The sequence below is a fragment of the Lipomyces tetrasporus genome, assembly GCF_029532465.1.
Source record: "Lipomyces tetrasporus strain NRRL Y-64009 chromosome Unknown POJ06scaffold_7, whole genome shotgun sequence".
NCBI classification, from domain to species: domain Eukaryota; kingdom Fungi; phylum Ascomycota; class Lipomycetes; order Lipomycetales; family Lipomycetaceae; genus Lipomyces; species Lipomyces tetrasporus.
The window spans coordinates 229521-246321 of NW_026611602.1; the positions used below are offsets into that span (position 1 = coordinate 229521).

A 16801-nucleotide genomic window follows, 5' to 3' on the forward strand; every position below is an offset into this window, starting at 1 on the left:
TCGTTATCGTCCGCCCATTTTAGCAGATCTTCCTGACTGCGCTTCTTGCCTTTATTTATGCCCTTTTCAGCAATCTTAGAGACAATACTCTCCAGAGACGGTTCCTTCTCCTTCCTGTACTTCCGTTTCGAACTCCCCGAGCGGCGGGAATGCTCCTCTTCCCGTTTCCGCTTTACTGTCGGCTCTTTTTGAGATTGCTGAAAGGCAAGCCAATTAGCGGATAGTGTCGCTGCCATCACCCTATTTTCCAAAGCGCCACCAGCAAGTGTACTTCCTACACAGACTTTGTGGAAGATTCCTGGCAGATTCTTGGTATGTTTCGAGTTGGCTTGTTCTTCCGACAACTTTTTTCGGTTGGGAGGAATGAGCAGAGCTACTAAACTTTAAATGGTTTAGTAGCTGTATCGCAGCGAAACGGTCCATACAATTTTGTTAGTGACAACCGTACCATTAACTAAAACTCCCAAAGAGGTCTAGCGCTGGAAAAATTTGGATAGCTCATCTCAACTGCCTTCTTCGATTGTATAATCGCTGCCAACAAGAGCTGATCACAGCGCATTCAGTGCATATGCTATTAAAATGTCGGGTCCCAGGCATCGAAATAACAAGCAGCAGCCTGCTAAGCGGGTGAACGAGAAGCAGTTGAGACGAGAGCGTGATCTCAAGGACATGCAAGAACTGGCACAGCAAATAGCTGATTTCGTATGTCAATATCCACTGTAATTGCGTCAGCCAGCTATGCTAATTTGGAATTAGGACTCGAAAGGAGTGACTTCCTTTGGCGAACTGCCTATATCGAAGTTTACAGCTATTGGCTTGAAGAAGTCGCATTTCACGACCTTGACTGATATTCAGAAAGCCTCGATTCCCTTGGCGTTGAAGGGAAGGGATATATTAGGTGCCGCCAAAACCGGCAGTGGGAAGACTTTAGCATTTCTAGTTCCGGTATGTGGAGGAGATTAAGGAGTACATTCGTTAGACGCTAATGGGAGCAGTTGCTAGAAACTTTGTATCGGAATCAGTGGACACAACACGACGGTTTGGGAGCTCTAGTGATCTCGCCGACTCGCGAGCTGGCAATCCAAATTTTTGACGTCCTCCGCAAAATTGGTCGTGCTCATTCGTTTTCAGCTGGTTTGGTTATTGGCGGCAAAGATGTACAAGTTGAGCGGGATCGAATTTCGCGTCTGAACATCTTGGTGTGCACGCCAGGCCGCATGCTACAACATATGGACCAAGCGGCGGGATTTGAGATGGGCAATTTAAAATTGTTGGTCTTGGACGAGGCAGATAGGATCCTGGATATGGGCTTTCGTAAGACAATTGATGCCATCATTCAACATTTGCCCAAGAATCGACAAACACTGCTATTTTCAGCTACGCAGACCAAGTCTGTTGCTGATCTCGCTCGACTCAGTTTGTCTCCAAGTGCGGCGGAATATATTTCAGCACATGAAGCAGCATCATCCAGCACACCTACAAATCTTCAGCAATATTACGTAATTACCCCTCTGCCTGAGAAGCTTGACACGCTGTTTGGATTTCTCAAAACGCATCTCAAGGCTAAAATTCTCGTCTTTGCGTCGTCTTCCAAGCAGATCCGGTTCATGTTCGAGACCTTCAAGACTCTTCATCCGGGTATACCGCTCATGCATCTTCATGGTAGACAGAAACAGACAGCGCGGATTGAGGTCACCGACAGATTCGCCGAGTCGAGAAATGCATGTCTATTCTGTACAGATATTGCTGCCCGAGGACTTGATTTCCCTTCTGTCGAGTGGGTCGTCCAACTTGATGCACCTGAGGACGCGGAGACGTATATTCACCGCGTTGGTCGGACAGCAAGGTTCGACTCGGCCGGTCGGGCGCTACTATTCGTCACGCCGTCCGAAGAAAAAGGTATGCAAGCTAGACTAGAAGCGAAGAAGGTTCCGATCGAGAAGATTACAATCAAGGAGTCCAAAAAGAGAAGCATACGCGCAGACCTGCAAGCTCTTTGCTTTAAAAATCCGGAAACTAAGTATCTTGCCCAAAGGGCTTTCATATCCTATTGCAAATCGATCTTCATTCAGAAGGACAAGACAGTCTTTAAGCTCGAAGACTTACCAGTGGAGGAATTTGCCGAGAGTCTAGGTCTTCCTGGAGCACCACGCATCAAATTTTTGAGTAGCCAAAAGTCTAAGCTGCTTAAAAACGCGTCGCAACAGGACTTCTCAGATTCGCAAAATGAAGATGCCAGTGGAGATGAAGTTAAATCAAATGTCAAGGGGACTGTGCGAACTAAGTATGATCGCATGTTCGAGCGCCAGAATCAGAACGTCTTGTCGCAGCACTACTTGAACATGGTCAAAGATGAGAACAACACTGCGAGGAACGCGGTTGAGGATGACGATGATGGATTTATGTCAGTTAAGCGACGAGACCATGAGCTATCGGACTCGAATGCATCAGAGGATGAAACAGGACAGGGTGAGAGTGACAGAAGATCGGTGCCTGCCCAAGAAATTGACGGCATGAGGCCTGCCCAAGAAATTGACGGCGCTCATGCTTCTCGCCGCCAGGCGAAAGCTGCTTTGTCGAAGAAGGCAATGTTGAAGTATAAATCAAATCCCACTAAATTGCTATTTGATGACGACGGTAATCCACATGCGATCTACGAATTCGAAAATGAAGAAGAGTTTAGGAAGCATGGCGAGGCTGAAGAGCAAAAGGCCGAGTTCATTACTAGAGAAGAGCAGCGAATGCGCGACGTTGATGTAGTCGACAAGGCGATCGCAAAGGAGAAGCGACAAGAAAAGAAACGGAAACGCAGGGAAAGAGAACTATTGACGGATGAAGATAACATGTCTGAAGAATACGATGAAGAGGAATCAGGGGGGTCTGAATATGATGACGTGCGGATCAGCGGTGGTAAGCGCAAGAAATGGTTTGAGGAAGAAGGGCAAGCGAAACGTTCGAAGGCAAATGTTATCAAAATTGCTCAGCCAACGTCTCTCGACGATTTGGAAGCTCTTTCGCTTAGCCTTCTTAACAAATAGAATATTGTATTTGGCGCGCTTATTCAAGACTGGGCTAGAAAAGATTATTTGCAGCAGTAGAGATCGCACGTATGTACAGGGCGTCAAGTCAATGCAGCTATGATACAAATGTCTGTAACGATAATCACCCTAGTAATTTCGTAAAGTGCATTAATTTAACAAAAATGGCGGTGCTACCTCTGGGTCTACGCATACTGAGTTAGTGTCGAAGGCCTAAGAAAAAATGTTAGATCGAGCACGAGACAGCGCGACTACAGGGTCTATCATACTTCTATGTGCAATTCAATCAGTACCCGCTTGCGGGAGCCAGCAAACCGCCGATATTCCTCAGATACGCTATTCACCGGTTAGTAGAAATCAATTTGTCATGCCTCTGAATTGACCTACCTAGCCAAGTTCCACTTCTGCACCCGCCGCAGGCACCCTATGACTGTTCCCGTTCGGTGGCGGCCCATACCCCCGCAAACAAGTAGAGGGTAGTTATCCTTATGCGCAATTATATCCAATGCACGGATGATTGAGCTCTCGGGCAACTGGTCCCACGGGTTCGTCGATCGCGTATGTCTTCCGGAGGATCTCGCCATTGCATCCGGGTCTACTTCATCATTTTCCACATCTGCACCACTTTCTATTCCGAGATGGTATATCCGAATTCTATTCACCCGCGTAAAGTTGACAAAGGCCTCAGAAGGTTCTTCCAGTTCCAGCCAAATCACAGCCGTCAATCGCAAATCTGCAATAAACGGGAAGTTGATAGGCGTCGGCTGGCCAGATCTGTATAATTGATCTTCCACTGGACAAAAGTTTAGTGGCGGAACGAGTTTTTGGAATGAAGGATGTTGTAGAGTGGCCATTTCAGATGCCGTGCTACTGTTGGTAGATGACGGGGAATTCGAGTCGACGTCATCTTCGTTCAAGTCATCCGCCATCGCCTTGAACCCAGAGGAGTGCGAGCGGATAAAATGTAATGCAGCTCAAGTGATTGTAGTTGTGTAGCTGCTAAAGTCGGTCACTGAATCGATTCATGTGCCATGGAGGTTGGCATGTATTAAGCGCGATGGTGGGGTGCGTAGTACATGAAGCGTAGACGTACTCATCGAGAATTGGATAACCCTAACCTTCTCTTGCTATAGGTCGTCATCGAGAAACTCTCGCGTATGTGGCCGCTCATCCGTGCAACAGGATTAGGAGAGTCACGCTCTGCATCCACCATATACAAATGACTGATTTAGAGCATAATACACCGGATTCTGAGGATCGTAAACCGTCGGAAACGTGAGTATTATATTTTCCTATTTGCTGCCACCCGCGAGGGGTTCGCTAATCATTTGTGGCAGGCTTTACATACGCAACCTCGATGAGAGTATCAAAATCCCTCTATTAAAAGAATCACTGGACGCCGTATTCTCTCCGTATGGCGATATTCTAGATATAGTAGCACATGGAAATATACGGATGCGAGGGCAAGCTTTTGTGGTGTTCGACGACACGGAGGCAGCAGCTACGGCCCTAGAAGAAGTTCAAGGCTTTGAGCTGTTTGACAAGCCCATGGTGAGAAATGCTGCGACATTATTGGAATTACATTGGCTAACTGTGACGTAGGTTATACAATTTGCGAAATCAAAGAGTGATGCCATTGTGAAGAAAGAAGGCGAGGAAGTATTCCAGGAACACAAAAAATTCCGACTGGAAGCTAAAGGTGCGCTATCACCCATGCTATGTACCAACGCGTGATTAATGAAGTATTATAGAACGACGAAAAGCAGAGGAAGAGGCTGCAGCGAAGAAAAGGAAAAGGGCCGGAGGTGCAATTGCAGGACGACCAGCTAAAAGAGTCGCAGGTCCTCCCGACGAATTATTGCCGCCTAACAAGATTCTATTCCTACAAAACCTACCGGACGATATCACAGCTGACAGCCTTACTGAAACCTTTGAGAAGTTCCCTGGCTTTTTCGAAGTGCGATTGGTGCCTGGTCGAAAGGGCATTGGCTTCGTGGAATATGAGGCGGATGAAAATGCGGTTGTAGCTAAGGAGGGCACTGTCGGTATTACATTTGGTGACAAAAAGTCCAAGATCACCTTCGCTCGGAAGTAGGGATGTTAATGATCTGTGAGCTTTGTTATATTTGTTGTTATGCTTGTATACTACCTGAACAGTTGTTACATATATGTACCTAAGCGGATCGAAAGTCAGTCTTAATGAGAAATCCATTTTATAGTCTCCTCATTTATAATGGCCGTTTACTGTAAAATCACAGTAAAATGGACTATTGTGATTGTATTGAGTAAAGAATATAGACTGGTTCTCGCTAGGCCGACGTGCCTTCGGTACGAAACACTTGAGAGTGTGAGTCACAACTAAGGTGAAGACTTTTCGACATTGCGAACTCAGGATTATGACACCTCTCGTCGTACACCCGACAGCATTGCAATTGCGGATTGGGACGCCCGGCGCCGATATTTAGGTGACTCACGATAGTGCAGCGTACATATATAATCAACATGCCGCGCAAAGCGCCATCAATGACGATCCCGTCAACAACAGTTCTCAGGCAGCTTTATTTCCAGCAAACAAAACCGAAGTCGAAGTATGCGCCATCACAAGCGCAGTTAGATCATGAGCACCGAATGCAGAAATTTAAGGAACGACCAAAATTGCCTGTGGTCAAGACCAAATATTTCAGGCTCGGACATAACGAGGTGCATTTCCCAAAACACTCAGTGTCTCTGCTGCGACCATTCTCGACTGACTACAATCCTTACCGTGCCACATTCAGAGTGCCAGTGACATTCAATAAATTTGATCTCAGAGATTATCTACATCACTTGTATGGGTTGACGGTCCGAAAGGTGTACTCAAATTTGAAGGAAAATAGGTACAAGCGAACACTGGCCAAATTTATGACGGTTGAAATGGACGAACCATTTATCTATCCCAAACTACCGGATTCATTTAAGCCGTATGCAGTCTTCTTATAGGTGTTTACTGGTTTTGAAGTGCCCCGTCAATACTAACAATTGCTGTAGATGGGAAGTTGACCAGATCAAGGAGGCAACGAATTACATGGCGGAAGCGGCACATCGTTACGGTGCGTCTTCGCAAGACAACAAGGTGTTCAAGGCTTATGAAGGTGTTGCGCAACAGAAATTCCCAACGATTAAGCCTTTTATCCCTAAGAACTCCGCAAAGATGCTTTTGCGGAAGGCCGAGCAGACTGAACTTGCCTTTGCTCCCCGGAAGGAGAAGGCTTAGACTATTGCAGAAAAGCGTTGTACTATATGTAATGTATTGAAATATAGAATATCATTCATTTTGTATGTTTCATATTTAGTTTAATGCACACTGTTATCGGCAGCATTGTTGCGCCAACATGTAAGCTTGGTGCCCACTTTGAGGATGCGGCTTGGGTACGGGAACTTCGTTGCTGTTCGTACGTGCCAGGGTTGATAAGGTAATCACCAGACGACCCGGTTGTATCGAAAACGCGCAGTTCGGCTATATCTGTTGATTGCTGTTTGTCCCCGTAGACAGACAGTAATGGCGAACGATGCGACGCCAATGTCGCCAACATCGTTGGCATCGTTATCGACGATAGGCTATCTACCGCCATGGAGTCGTCCTCACATCATCGGTATTGCGGGGTCTAGTGGTAGTGGAAAGACGAGTGTTGCATCTCAAATTATAAAAGCTTTGAACGTAGGTTATATGTGATTAGAATCTGCGCTTGCATGAAGTGTTGCTCATAACTATGCTGAAGGTACCATGGACTGTGATTCTAGCATTCGACAACTTCTACAGACCATTGAGCCCGGCGCAGCGAGAAAAGGCGTTCGCAAAGTAAGGCTAACATTTATATCGTGATAAATGCGTCTGACAAACTGGTTAGTGAGTATGATTTTGATGCACCGGAAGCGCTGGATTTGGATATGCTAGTCGCCGTGTTGAGTGATCTTAGACAAGGGAAAAAGGTGGAAGTGCCGGTGTATTCATTTTCGGAACACAACAGGTATTGCTTTTCAATTTAACAACTGTCATTGTTTGATTATGCTAATGGATGATAGAACTGAACTAACGACGACTATTTATGGAGCCAATGTTATCATCTTGGAGGGTATCTTCACGCTCTATGATCCACGAATACTAGAACTCCTGGATCTTAAAGTTTTTGTGGACACGGATTTGGATATATGCATGGCTCGGCGTTTGCGCCGTGACATTGTGCAGCGAGGCAGGGAACTAGCTGGTGCAATGAAGCAATGGTTTTCCTTCGTGAAGCCCAATTTTGAGAGATATGTTCGGCCGACAATGCAACAAGCTGATGTCGTGGTCCCCCGCGGTCTTGACAATGTGGTTGCCATTGACATGTTGATTAAGCACGTCCAGCGTACACTTGCTGCAAAGAGTAGATTACATCTCGAGCAGCTTGGACAACTGGTTGGCATTAAAGGTGCGAATACTTCGGTTGCAACCAAAGAGGATATTGAGGGCTTAGAGAACGTGAGGGTGCTGCCCCAGACTCCACAAGTGCAGGCAATGCATACTATATTATTTAATCGTGCCACGACACGAGACGATTTCGTTTTTTATTTTGAACGCTTGATGGCAATCTTGATTGAGTCAGCATTAGATCATCTGCCATATGAGACAAAGAGTATCCAGACCGCGACGGGCTTGGACTACTCGGGACTTGCGCCGACAATGGACGTTTGTGCGGTGACGATTCTTCGTGCCGGAGCTTGCTTCGAGACGTCTTTGCGCCGGATATTACCAGCTATTGCTATTGGGAAGGTTCTGATCCAGTCGAATTCCCGAACTGGAGAGCCATTTCTTCATTACTTGAAGCTGCCTCCAGACATCGAGAGCAAATTCATTCTATTAGTCGATGCGCAAGCAACTACTGGGGCCGCAGCTATCATGGCAATTCGTGTACTATTGGACCACGGTGCTCTGCCGGAAAATATCTGCTTTGTCACATACCTCGCAGATAAACGAGTTGCTATTCGGCGTATTTTGACAGCATATCCTAAGGTGAAGGTTGTAGTTGGCAAAGTCGAGGATCAGATTCGGAGACGATTCATTGACACTCGATACTTTGGAACGTAGATTTTTCCTTGACAACTTGTATTTTGCATGTAGCCAACTTTGATTTCTTAGCATTGTGTATATAGGCATGATTAATTCAGAGAGATGATGGGGTCTATTAACCCCCTGCTCGGGTTAGGTCTTTATTCCACCCCGGCAATGACGGAAATACAGTACATTCGACCAACCGTACAGGTCTACGTGCAATAATGTCGGATCCATATGAGAAGCTCGAAGCATATCTACTGTCGAGCACAACGACTTCTCCTCCTACTCCTGAGGGACTTCAGGTGCATATTAATGCAATCCGAGGTGGGATTGTTCCGAAACTTGGTGCATTGTCAGCTATTTGGCCAGGTATACTACAAGTGCTCGCGTACCCGAGTCTAAGCAACGAGAGCGTTGCCTTATTGGTCGATGAGGTTGTTGAACCGATTATTACTTCTGGCACGTCAAATTGGGAGGAGGTAAAAACGACGGTCGGAGACGCGGAGACATTGTTGGCGACAGCACGGGCAGACACGCACCCGAAAGTCAAGAAGGCTGCGATTGGATTCCTTTCATTCTATGATTTTTTAGACGGAGAAGAGAAGTGCTTTGAGTTGGTGCAAGAAATAGTCGGAATAATAACAATAGAGAAACAGCCGGAGGGAGCGATCGCCAGGGTGGAAAAGGTCATTGATCAATTCCTCACAAGTTACTTTGCAGTTCGGCCGGCTGTCATAAAATCTGTGTTGGCTATCAGAAAGAAGGCCCAAAGCTCTGCGACGATAATATCCCGTGTTCAGGAGCTTACACTCACGATCTTACGCCATAATGCATTTGGAGTCGACGATATTCCCGAAGATCTTGTTATCTACAGGATTGCGAATGACGACATTTTAGCAGAGCTTATGAATATCCAGTTTTATGAATCGCTGCTTGATCTCTATCTCCCGCCGACGATTTTTATTATGGCCAAGCCAGCATATCTGGAGATAGCTCAAACTTATAAATCGTTGACTGCTATCAATTTAGAACGCTCAGCAGCATCACGGACACTGGGACGTTTGAGCAAATCGCGGGTGGGCGTTTTCAGTGAAATTGACAACAGCCTTGGAATTGTCAGGAATTTGACGCTACGTGATGAAATCGACCGCACAATGCTTGCACTCATACCCGGCGAGTATATCGCGACGGTGAATCCTCAACTCATACGGAACTTCCCGGTCAGCACAGCGTCCCTTGTGGATATTCTGATTAACTGGTGCCACACTAAGGAGGCACTTGACTTGTTACAGCTAGATACTCCAGGCCTGACAAAGCTTCCAGTCCCGGAATTGCTGCGAGTGGGAAAAGCGTTGGCAGAGTCCTATCACGGCAAGAAGCTGTTAGTCAGCTTGCCAGGCGTGATGGAGGTGCTATTGACCAGACGTGAACGAATGGGATATACAATTATGAGGCTCAGAGGCGACGTCGTCGACGCACTAGCAGAATCTGACAACGCAACTCTGGGCCCATATTGGTATGACCGTGTTCGCGAAGAAAAAATCCGCGGTCACTGGGGTAGTGAGGAAAATGGAGAAGCCAAGGTCGATATTATGGACAGGGCAGCTTAATTGTACATATTGAGGAAGATTAGTAGTGTAATGATAATTTCTAACGCCTAGAATCTCTCGGCGATCCAAACTGCTGCACGACATCCGGTTTTAATTGTTTCAGTTAGAATCACGTATGGTGTCGCCTTATCCGCGTCATTCTCAACTGCTGTGTCCAGGTGCTCTAGTTCATCGTCTCTAAACTCACTCACTGTCTTCGCAAGTGCTCGAAGTTCTGCACTCGCCTGTCCGTCCCTTGATATCCGCGATTCTTCCTCCAATATTCTTACTAACTCTCTTAACTGATTGTTGTAATGCCCGCCTATAACAGTCTCCACTGCAAGAGTACAGGCCATGGCGGCCTCCTTCCCCATAATAGCTGTTCCCATGCCAAGACCATATGCGGCAATCTTCCATACCGGACTGAACAGAGATGGCCGTATGCGATGCTTATTCTGTAGGTCGTCGAATGTTTTGTGATGATGGATCTCCTGATCCCACATATGCCGGATCAAGGGCGCGAGCGAAGGTCTGCTACGCTTGAACACCCGATGCTGGCCGGCATAGATAAGATCCGCACCTAACTCTCCGGCCTGATCAACACGTATGAGACGTGACAAGAATTGTCTTGCGTCAGGAGACAAGGGAGGGAATTTCTCAGGTAACTTCACTGCCATATTTGGCTCTGGCGCGTCTCCGTCACCGGCGGACCTGGGAGGTATGGAATAGTGCCGAACTAACGGTGCTTGTCGCAATGCGATGGTACGGACACAGGCCCTACTGAATCTTAACACTGGCATTGACATCTGCTTATACGGTCTAATGATAATATACCAAATTCTGGGATGATCGGCACGACTCGGACCTCTAACTGAAATGTCGAAGTCGAGCTATATCCTGCCCTGTGAGCGGCGCCTTGACTCCCAGGCGTTTAGGGTTAGGTTAAATAATAATTGGACATGCAAATCAGGGTAACTTAATCCCTCATAACATTAAGGGGATATACCGCATATCAAATTCGTAATGTGACTTAGCCGACTTCAATCTGCGAATCTTTTGTGCTACGCATATGGGCCATAAATCTGGTTACAGAACCTAGAATTCACGTATCAGCGCGGAGTATATGACAGCTTATTGCAATCGCTGACATGACTGGCCACCACGGGCCTCCGGTGGCTATAGTCTACTTCTCAGAGACAGGTACGGCACATTCACTGGCTGACCGTCTTCGCAAGCAGTTACTACGACTCCATTTCCGGGCTTTTGTCCTCGACGCTGAAGACGTTGGTCGGGTAACGGCGGTGTTATTAGGAGGAGGTCACGACGAACAACGCCCGATTGTCGTATTTATCTGCGCAACTACGGGAAATGGAGAGATTCCTCGACATGCACGGAAACTTTGGAAGATATTACTGCGACGCCGGCTCACTCCAGAAAGCTGCGCTGGTCTTCTATTTACCAGCTTTGGCTTAGGAGATACGGCGTATGCTAGGTTTAATTGGGCGGCAAAAAAGTTGCACAAGCGAATATTACAACTCGGTGGACGTGAACTTTGTACGAGAGGTGAAGGAGATGAGTCAGCAAGTGGAGGTATAGAGGGCGGGTATGCTACGTGGGAGCCAACTCTTCTGTATTCGCTGCTAGATTTGTATCCTCTCACCAACGGTCTAGTGCGTATATCTGACGATACATTACTACCTCCAGAGTTCGAAGTTAGCATTCTTCAACCGTCAGAATCAGACGTGTCGCAGAGTAGACTTTTGCAATCGCGGGTGACGCCAACGACTAGACTCGGAAATGTTGTCGCAAATCACCGTATTACTCCTCCTACACATTTTCAAGACACCCGCCAATTCAAGTTTGCAGCTGACGAGAAACATTGGGAATCTCAAGATCTGGTCCCAGGGGCGACCGCGCTCGTATACTCTCAGAATGATCCGGCAGCTGTGTCGGCTCTCATATTGTCTCAGCATTGGGATGATATAGCAGACAATCTGGTCGCTGTCCCAGCCGCTGTAGAGAAGTGGGCAACTACCAAGCCACTGACTCTGCGGTCGTTGCTGACATATCATCTGGACTTGAACGCCGTCCCGCGTGCTACGTTTTTTGAGACATTGAGCTACTTTTCAGAAGGTAACGAGCACCAAAGGGAAAAGCTCAAAGAGTTTGCCGATGCCACGAATGATGATTATATACAGGATCGCTACGACTACGCAGACCGCCCACGCCGGTCAGCACTGGAATGTCTTCTGGAATTTGATTCAGTGAAATTACCCGTTGCATACATCCTTGAAGTGTTCGGCTTACTACGTCCACGCCAGTTCTCTATTGCAGGATGGAGTAATGGGGAGATTGAGCTTCTAATTGCGGTTGTGAAGTATAGGACAGTCTTACGGCGAATTCGGCATGGTGTTTGCACGAAATACATCTCCGATCTGAAGCCAGGAGAGAAGTTTCTCTACGAGATTGCTAGGCCGCAGGCGAAGCCACCACCAATCGATAAGCCCGTTGTTTTGGTCGGTCCTGGCACTGGTGTGGCGCCATTGCGTGCTCTCTTGATCGAACGATTTAAAGGAAACAGTAATGCGCCATCGATGCTAGTGTTCGGTAACAGGTCGCGTGTCGCAGACTTCTACTATGAGAGTGAATGGAAAACTATGACGACAGCGCGGGAGGAAGTAGACGATAATGGTGTCTTGACATTATCAGGGCCCACCTGTGCCATTGTAGCGTGCTTTTCTCGTGATGGAAATTCAACAAGGTATGTTCAACAGGTGCTCAAACGCGACGACATCGCAAAAGAAGTGGGCCGATTATTGGCGCATGAAGGGGGATACGTGTGGGTATGTGGAAGTAAAGGAAAGATGCCGCGAGCAGTCAGGAGTGCCTTAGAAGACGCTATAGAGATCGCTACTGGAGAGAATGGCGGCAACGCCGTTGCTGAAATGGATAAACTTGGAAGGTATCTTGAAGAGACATGGTAAATTGTATTATATATTCCAGGTTTTGTACCCAATAGCTAAATTCTGAATATGAACTGTCTGCATATGCAGTACCCGATTCACGCTACACAAGCTCTTGAAAGAGATTTGCAGGAGGACAAAATTGCATGGCGTCATCACGACGGTGATTGCTGGAACGGTCACGAGGATACGGACCAAATGCTTTTCTGGGTTTGAGCAATCCAGAGGATTTAAAATAGAGTTGATTGTTTCTGATATTGCTAGCGCATTATAGCGTGCTGTAACATTGAGTGCCATCGCAGTGCGGGCATTTCAATCACACAAGTTTGCGGCTCTCCCAACTGGTTTCGTATATTCACAGGGAGCGTGCTAACCAGCCAACTTGTACCCGCTAACCCACGACTCGCATCATTTGTAATTCTTGCAAATCCGAGGCAAAAAAAACAATAATAGAATGCGCGTTAGGGCTACTGGCGCCGCGGCAAAGGTTTCAATGCCGTCGAAAAGACGTCGGCTGTCACAGGTGGAAAATTCTGAGCTGCAGCGGATTATGACCAACGACGACGACGGCCCTATCCACCATGCCGAGAAAGTCAGCAGTATCAGTCCTGATGAGGTCATTGGAGACAGTACTTATAACGGGAGTGATGAAGAATTGCGGAAGAATGGAAATAAGAGAGGTCGTGGTGTAGTCGATGATAAGAACGATGACAATGTCGACGATTATGAGAAAAGCAAAGATCGAAACGACAACTATAAAGACAGTATATATAGTGAAATTCAGCGCCGGAGAGAGGTATTTTTAAATGCCATGAACGCGTGTCGTGGGCCCGAGATCACCATCCACAATGATGTGGACGACGAGCCGTGCCCAGAAATGGACTTTACGTTCGTATCGGAATACAGGCTGAGTTCGAAGGTCAAATTTCCGGACACCCAATTTCTATATGGATGTACCTGTGACGGTCCGAAGGGCTGCACAAAGCCAGCGCAATGTTTATGTCTTGACGATTCGTACGACCTCGGAGAGAAGCCCGAATTTCCATATTATAGGGATGGCAGACTAAAAGCGACGGGAAGACCTATCTTTGAATGCAATGCACTCTGCAGTTGCGATATAACGTGCAGAAATCGGGTGGTGCAGAGAGGGCGTACTGTCAGACTGGACCTTTTCAAGACCCCACAGAAGGGATGGGGTACGTAATTTGCGCTGACTTCGTTAAAGAGCATGCTTACCTAGTCTCTTTTAGGCGTGAAATGCCCCCATCCAATTGCTGCTGGGACCTTCATTTGCACGTATGTCGGAGAGCTGATCACATCAGAAGAGGCCAAAATAAGAGCTCATATCTATGAGAATATTGAGTGTGGTACCACCAGTTACCTACTAGATTTGGATTATTTTGAGGAAAATGAGAGACATGAACTTGACGAGGAGGTAGAAGAGGATCATGAGGAGAAGAGAACACATCGTCCAGATGGAGTACCGAAAGACAAAATATTGACCGTGGATTCCAGGCGATTTGGTGACATCTCAAGATTCTTTAACCATTCGTGCTCACCAAATATGGTCATTATGTGTGCAATTCAAGATCGAACTTTACTTATGAAGTACGATGCAGCATTTTTCACGAACCGCGACATTTCTGCAAATGAAGAGCTTACGTTTGATTATCTAAATATTGGCGATGACTACGAGAGAGGGAGTGGCGCTCTAAGCAAGTACTCGTCCGCTATGATGCATCAGGAGTGCCATTGTGGAGCGCCAAACTGCCGTGGACGAATTTGGGCAGTATAGCGCAATGAATAATTCGAGTGGGAGATTTATAGGGTACTACTGCATCGGCTCGTTTTGTCTACTGTATGCATGGAAAGGCGTTTGAATGAAAGACTATTATTTACTATACCTTAGAACCATATGTACAAGAGTCCTACGTGCTGAGGACATACTCTCCCCTCTCGTTCTTCATCAGCTTTCCCTCCTCCACATATTTCTCAAACATGTCTTGCGGGACCCAACCCTTGGTGGAATAGAAGGGAAGATTAGACAATGTCTGCTCCCACTTCTCAGCACCCTTGGACTGCTCTTCGATCTGCGCTTCAGAGAAGTTTAGTGGAGAAACCAGTAAATTATCGGTCACCGCAGACCAATGCGTGCTTTTAATCAAAGCCTCGCGCAAATCGGTAATTTCGAGTGGATGATAGTCGTAATCTGTTGCCATGGCGACGCTGTACGGTTCCGTTACCAATTTGGCGCGTGGTGAGTATGCGTTGATTAGTGTCGGGAAGGAGTGTTTGATCATAAACTCGAAGGAAAATTGATTTGAAGTCGCGGCAATCATGTAATCAATCTGAGCCTTTTGTTCCGGCGGCAGCGAATCATAGCCTTCGACTTCTTCCTTCTTGTAAATCTTGTAACCTCTGTAGTTGATGAAGTCAGGGGCTCCGTGAAACAGGAATGGCTTAATCGCAGAACCTTCCCAGTCAAGCAGGTATGCCGATGCGAATGGCTCATTTGGATCATTGCCAGACCGTTCAACCAAAACATTCATGGGGTTTAAATCAGGATGGTGTAAGCGCGGCGACAGAAGATCTGAATCTGCCGGAATATCTGAGGGAATGAGGGCAGGAGTAAGCGCCGCATATTGCCGGTACGTCTCGATCCAAGAAGGCAAATATGAGCCAAGTTCAGACGACGGGATGGCAGGATCTTTGAGTAGATTGGTGTAGGCGGTGATATGTGCAGTGGCGGAAGCTAATAGATAGTCGGAAGGTGAGTACCCTAATTTCAGGTTAGTGCCGTTACTATGAGTTTATACTTGGCACTGCAAGCGTACAGGGACCACGATCAATTGTACCTGCTTCGTCAAGACCAGGCTGCCAGAACTTCTTCTCAACGGTGGGCCCAATTCTCCATCGATCGACCAACTCGTTATCCTCCTCGACTTCGTACGGCAACTTGTTCTGCAAGTCGGGAGAGACATCCTCGGTGAAGTACAGACTTCCAAACGAACTGAATCTCGTCGCAAGAATCTTATCCATTAACGAAACTATTACTTTCAGTACTGTCGCACGTTCCAACACAGAGGAGCCCATTGGATCCCAGCTCTGCATAAGATTCTCATAGCGTTTGTTCTGATAATTTGGCGAGATAAATTCCATTAGAATGTACTCTCGCTCGAGAGGATTGTCGGCTGTAGGACACCAGGAAATTACCTCCGGAATCAGCATTGCCCACTTCCTCCTCAAAAAATCCATGGTTGCCACTTCAGACTGTATCCGCGCCTTTCGTGCATCTCTTGACAAGTCCAAAGGATACGGAATTCGCAAAATGTATTCAGAACCATCATCTAACTCGGCCAGGTATATTCTGTTATATTTCCCCTCGCTCAAACTGGCTAGTGACACCACATGGGAAGGCGAAACTCTGTCAGACTGATTTCGCGACTTTCGGATGATTTCATTAATGCCGCCGATTGCAAATGGAGTATATCGCTTCGCTTTTTCTGATTCGTCGTTCTTAAGCCATGTGCCCCATGTGTACTTAAAAAATTGGTCGCGTTCTACATCGGACGCGTCCCCAAGAGTTGTGAAGTCGCTGTCGCCAATGCTCGAGCTCAGTAGTGGGGAGCGCGTCGTGAACTTGCGAACCTGGGCCAAGGAATAGAGAGACCTTGACGATCTAGTACAAACGTGCAGTGCTCTTCTCATGACAGCCCTCAGTTTTTAGCAAATAAGAGTCCGTGGTGTTCGTGAAAGGCGAGCATATGAACGAAAATGTGATATTGGTGAAATATTCTTATGCCAGAGTATATGTGCCAATTGTAGCATCATTTAGGGCGATATCCTACCAAGGCTGCATTGTACTAGGGATAGGGTTTCATGTTGGTTCTGAGAGGCCACAGCACACAGGACATGTCGAGGTTAGCAAGAGAGTGATGGGGAGGAGCCATGATGCCGTGAGGCCACAGCCGTGTTCCCCACCAAATCGACCAGACTTGCACGCGCTGTCCAGAAAATCACGAAAAAAAATTTAGAAAAATAATAATTACAGCACCTACGATTCCAGCGTGGTCTCCCACCGCAGTACTAAGTAGGCCCAAAGAAGCTTAACTGGTGTTGATCGGACGGGGAACTGTGTTT

The 16801-nt window shown here is 46.9% G+C and overlaps 10 protein-coding genes across 10 annotated transcripts; 7 read left to right on the top strand and 3 right to left on the bottom strand.

Annotated features, from left to right (window-relative positions):
• Positions 1-579: 579 nt before the first annotated feature.
• On the top strand, positions 580-3038 carry POJ06DRAFT_199517 (P-loop containing nucleoside triphosphate hydrolase protein; the record flags this gene model as incomplete). Its single annotated transcript, XM_056185157.1, has 3 exons — positions 580-702; positions 757-945; positions 996-3038. 3 exons carry the CDS (start codon positions 580-582, stop codon positions 3036-3038), a joined length of 2355 nt encoding a protein of 784 aa, XP_056042516.1.
• Positions 3039-3188: 150 nt separating this feature from the next.
• Positions 3189-3967, bottom strand: POJ06DRAFT_269134 (uncharacterized protein; the record flags this gene model as incomplete). The annotated part of the gene is made up of 3 exons (XM_056189354.1): positions 3189-3251; positions 3308-3374; positions 3426-3967. 3 exons carry the CDS (start codon positions 3965-3967, stop codon positions 3189-3191), a joined length of 672 nt encoding a protein of 223 aa, XP_056042517.1.
• Positions 3968-4257: 290 nt separating this feature from the next.
• POJ06DRAFT_269135 (uncharacterized protein) lies at positions 4258-5133 on the top strand (the record flags this gene model as incomplete). Its single annotated transcript, XM_056189355.1, has 4 exons — positions 4258-4313; positions 4376-4589; positions 4641-4737; positions 4790-5133. The coding sequence occupies 4 exons, from the start codon at positions 4258-4260 to the stop codon at positions 5131-5133; spliced, it is 711 nt and encodes a 236-aa protein (XP_056042518.1).
• A 204-nt stretch (positions 5134-5337) lies between these two features.
• POJ06DRAFT_127238 (uncharacterized protein) lies at positions 5338-6413 on the top strand. Its single transcript, XM_056184323.1, has 2 exons — positions 5338-5998; positions 6066-6413. The coding sequence occupies exons 1-2, from the start codon at positions 5541-5543 to the stop codon at positions 6289-6291; spliced, it is 684 nt and encodes a 227-aa protein (XP_056042519.1). The 5' UTR covers positions 5338-5540; the 3' UTR covers positions 6292-6413.
• Positions 6414-6490: 77 nt separating this feature from the next.
• Positions 6491-8309, top strand: POJ06DRAFT_255879 (uridine kinase family-domain-containing protein). The gene is made up of 4 exons (XM_056187944.1): positions 6491-6735; positions 6797-6876; positions 6926-7045; positions 7101-8309. The coding sequence occupies exons 1-4, from the start codon at positions 6577-6579 to the stop codon at positions 8140-8142; spliced, it is 1401 nt and encodes a 466-aa protein (XP_056042520.1). The 5' UTR covers positions 6491-6576; the 3' UTR covers positions 8143-8309.
• On the top strand, positions 8310-9764 carry POJ06DRAFT_255881 (uncharacterized protein). The gene has a single exon (XM_056187945.1). It carries the CDS (start codon positions 8331-8333, stop codon positions 9717-9719), a length of 1389 nt encoding a protein of 462 aa, XP_056042521.1. The 5' UTR covers positions 8310-8330; the 3' UTR covers positions 9720-9764.
• On the bottom strand, positions 9765-10587 carry POJ06DRAFT_255882 (ubiquinone biosynthesis protein Coq7; the record flags this gene model as incomplete). The annotated part of the gene is made up of 2 exons (XM_056187946.1): positions 10533-10587; positions 9765-10475 (listed from the first exon to the last, which is right to left on the bottom strand). Exon 2 carries the CDS (start codon positions 10373-10375, stop codon positions 9767-9769), a length of 609 nt encoding a protein of 202 aa, XP_056042522.1. The 5' UTR covers positions 10376-10475; positions 10533-10587.
• Positions 10588-10736: 149 nt separating this feature from the next.
• POJ06DRAFT_255884 (uncharacterized protein) lies at positions 10737-12970 on the top strand. The gene has a single exon (XM_056187947.1). The coding sequence runs from the start codon at positions 10847-10849 to the stop codon at positions 12680-12682; it is 1836 nt and encodes a 611-aa protein (XP_056042523.1). The 5' UTR covers positions 10737-10846; the 3' UTR covers positions 12683-12970.
• POJ06DRAFT_255886 (uncharacterized protein) lies at positions 12971-14553 on the top strand. The gene is made up of 2 exons (XM_056187948.1): positions 12971-13857; positions 13912-14553. Exons 1-2 carry the CDS (start codon positions 13116-13118, stop codon positions 14454-14456), a joined length of 1287 nt encoding a protein of 428 aa, XP_056042524.1. The 5' UTR covers positions 12971-13115; the 3' UTR covers positions 14457-14553.
• Positions 14554-16459, bottom strand: POJ06DRAFT_255888 (uncharacterized protein). The gene is made up of 2 exons (XM_056187949.1): positions 15496-16459; positions 14554-15440 (listed from the first exon to the last, which is right to left on the bottom strand). Exons 1-2 carry the CDS (start codon positions 16367-16369, stop codon positions 14590-14592), a joined length of 1725 nt encoding a protein of 574 aa, XP_056042525.1. The 5' UTR covers positions 16370-16459; the 3' UTR covers positions 14554-14589.
• Positions 16460-16801: the final 342 nt, after the last annotated feature.

What these genes read in the sequence shown, in the direction of transcription:
- POJ06DRAFT_255879 (XM_056187944.1), top strand. Translation starts at nt 6,577, where the DNA reads ATGGCGAACGATGCGACGCCAATGTCGCCAACATCGTTGGCATCGTTA. An exon ending in CGAGAAAAGGCGTTCGCAAA is followed by an intron (nt 6,877 to 6,925) that starts GTAAGGCTAACA and finishes CAAACTGGTTAG; the next exon opens with TGAGTATGATTTTGATGCAC. An exon ending in TCATTTTCGGAACACAACAG is followed by an intron (nt 7,046 to 7,100) that starts GTATTGCTTTTC and finishes AATGGATGATAG; the next exon opens with AACTGAACTAACGACGACTA.
- POJ06DRAFT_255886 (XM_056187948.1), top strand. Translation starts at nt 13,116, where the DNA reads ATGCGCGTTAGGGCTACTGGCGCCGCGGCAAAGGTTTCAATGCCGTCG. An exon ending in GACCCCACAGAAGGGATGGG is followed by an intron (nt 13,858 to 13,911) that starts GTACGTAATTTG and finishes AGTCTCTTTTAG; the next exon opens with GCGTGAAATGCCCCCATCCA.
- POJ06DRAFT_255884 (XM_056187947.1), top strand. Translation starts at nt 10,847, where the DNA reads ATGACTGGCCACCACGGGCCTCCGGTGGCTATAGTCTACTTCTCAGAG.
- POJ06DRAFT_255888 (XM_056187949.1), bottom strand. Translation starts at nt 16,369, where the DNA reads ATGAGAAGAGCACTGCACGTTTGTACTAGATCGTCAAGGTCTCTCTAT. An exon ending in TACAATTGATCGTGGTCCCT is followed by an intron (nt 15,441 to 15,495) that starts GTACGCTTGCAG and finishes ACCTGAAATTAG; the next exon opens with GGTACTCACCTTCCGACTAT.
- POJ06DRAFT_255881 (XM_056187945.1), top strand. Translation starts at nt 8,331, where the DNA reads ATGTCGGATCCATATGAGAAGCTCGAAGCATATCTACTGTCGAGCACA.
- POJ06DRAFT_127238 (XM_056184323.1), top strand. Translation starts at nt 5,541, where the DNA reads ATGCCGCGCAAAGCGCCATCAATGACGATCCCGTCAACAACAGTTCTC. An exon ending in CTACCGGATTCATTTAAGCC is followed by an intron (nt 5,999 to 6,065) that starts GTATGCAGTCTT and finishes CAATTGCTGTAG; the next exon opens with ATGGGAAGTTGACCAGATCA.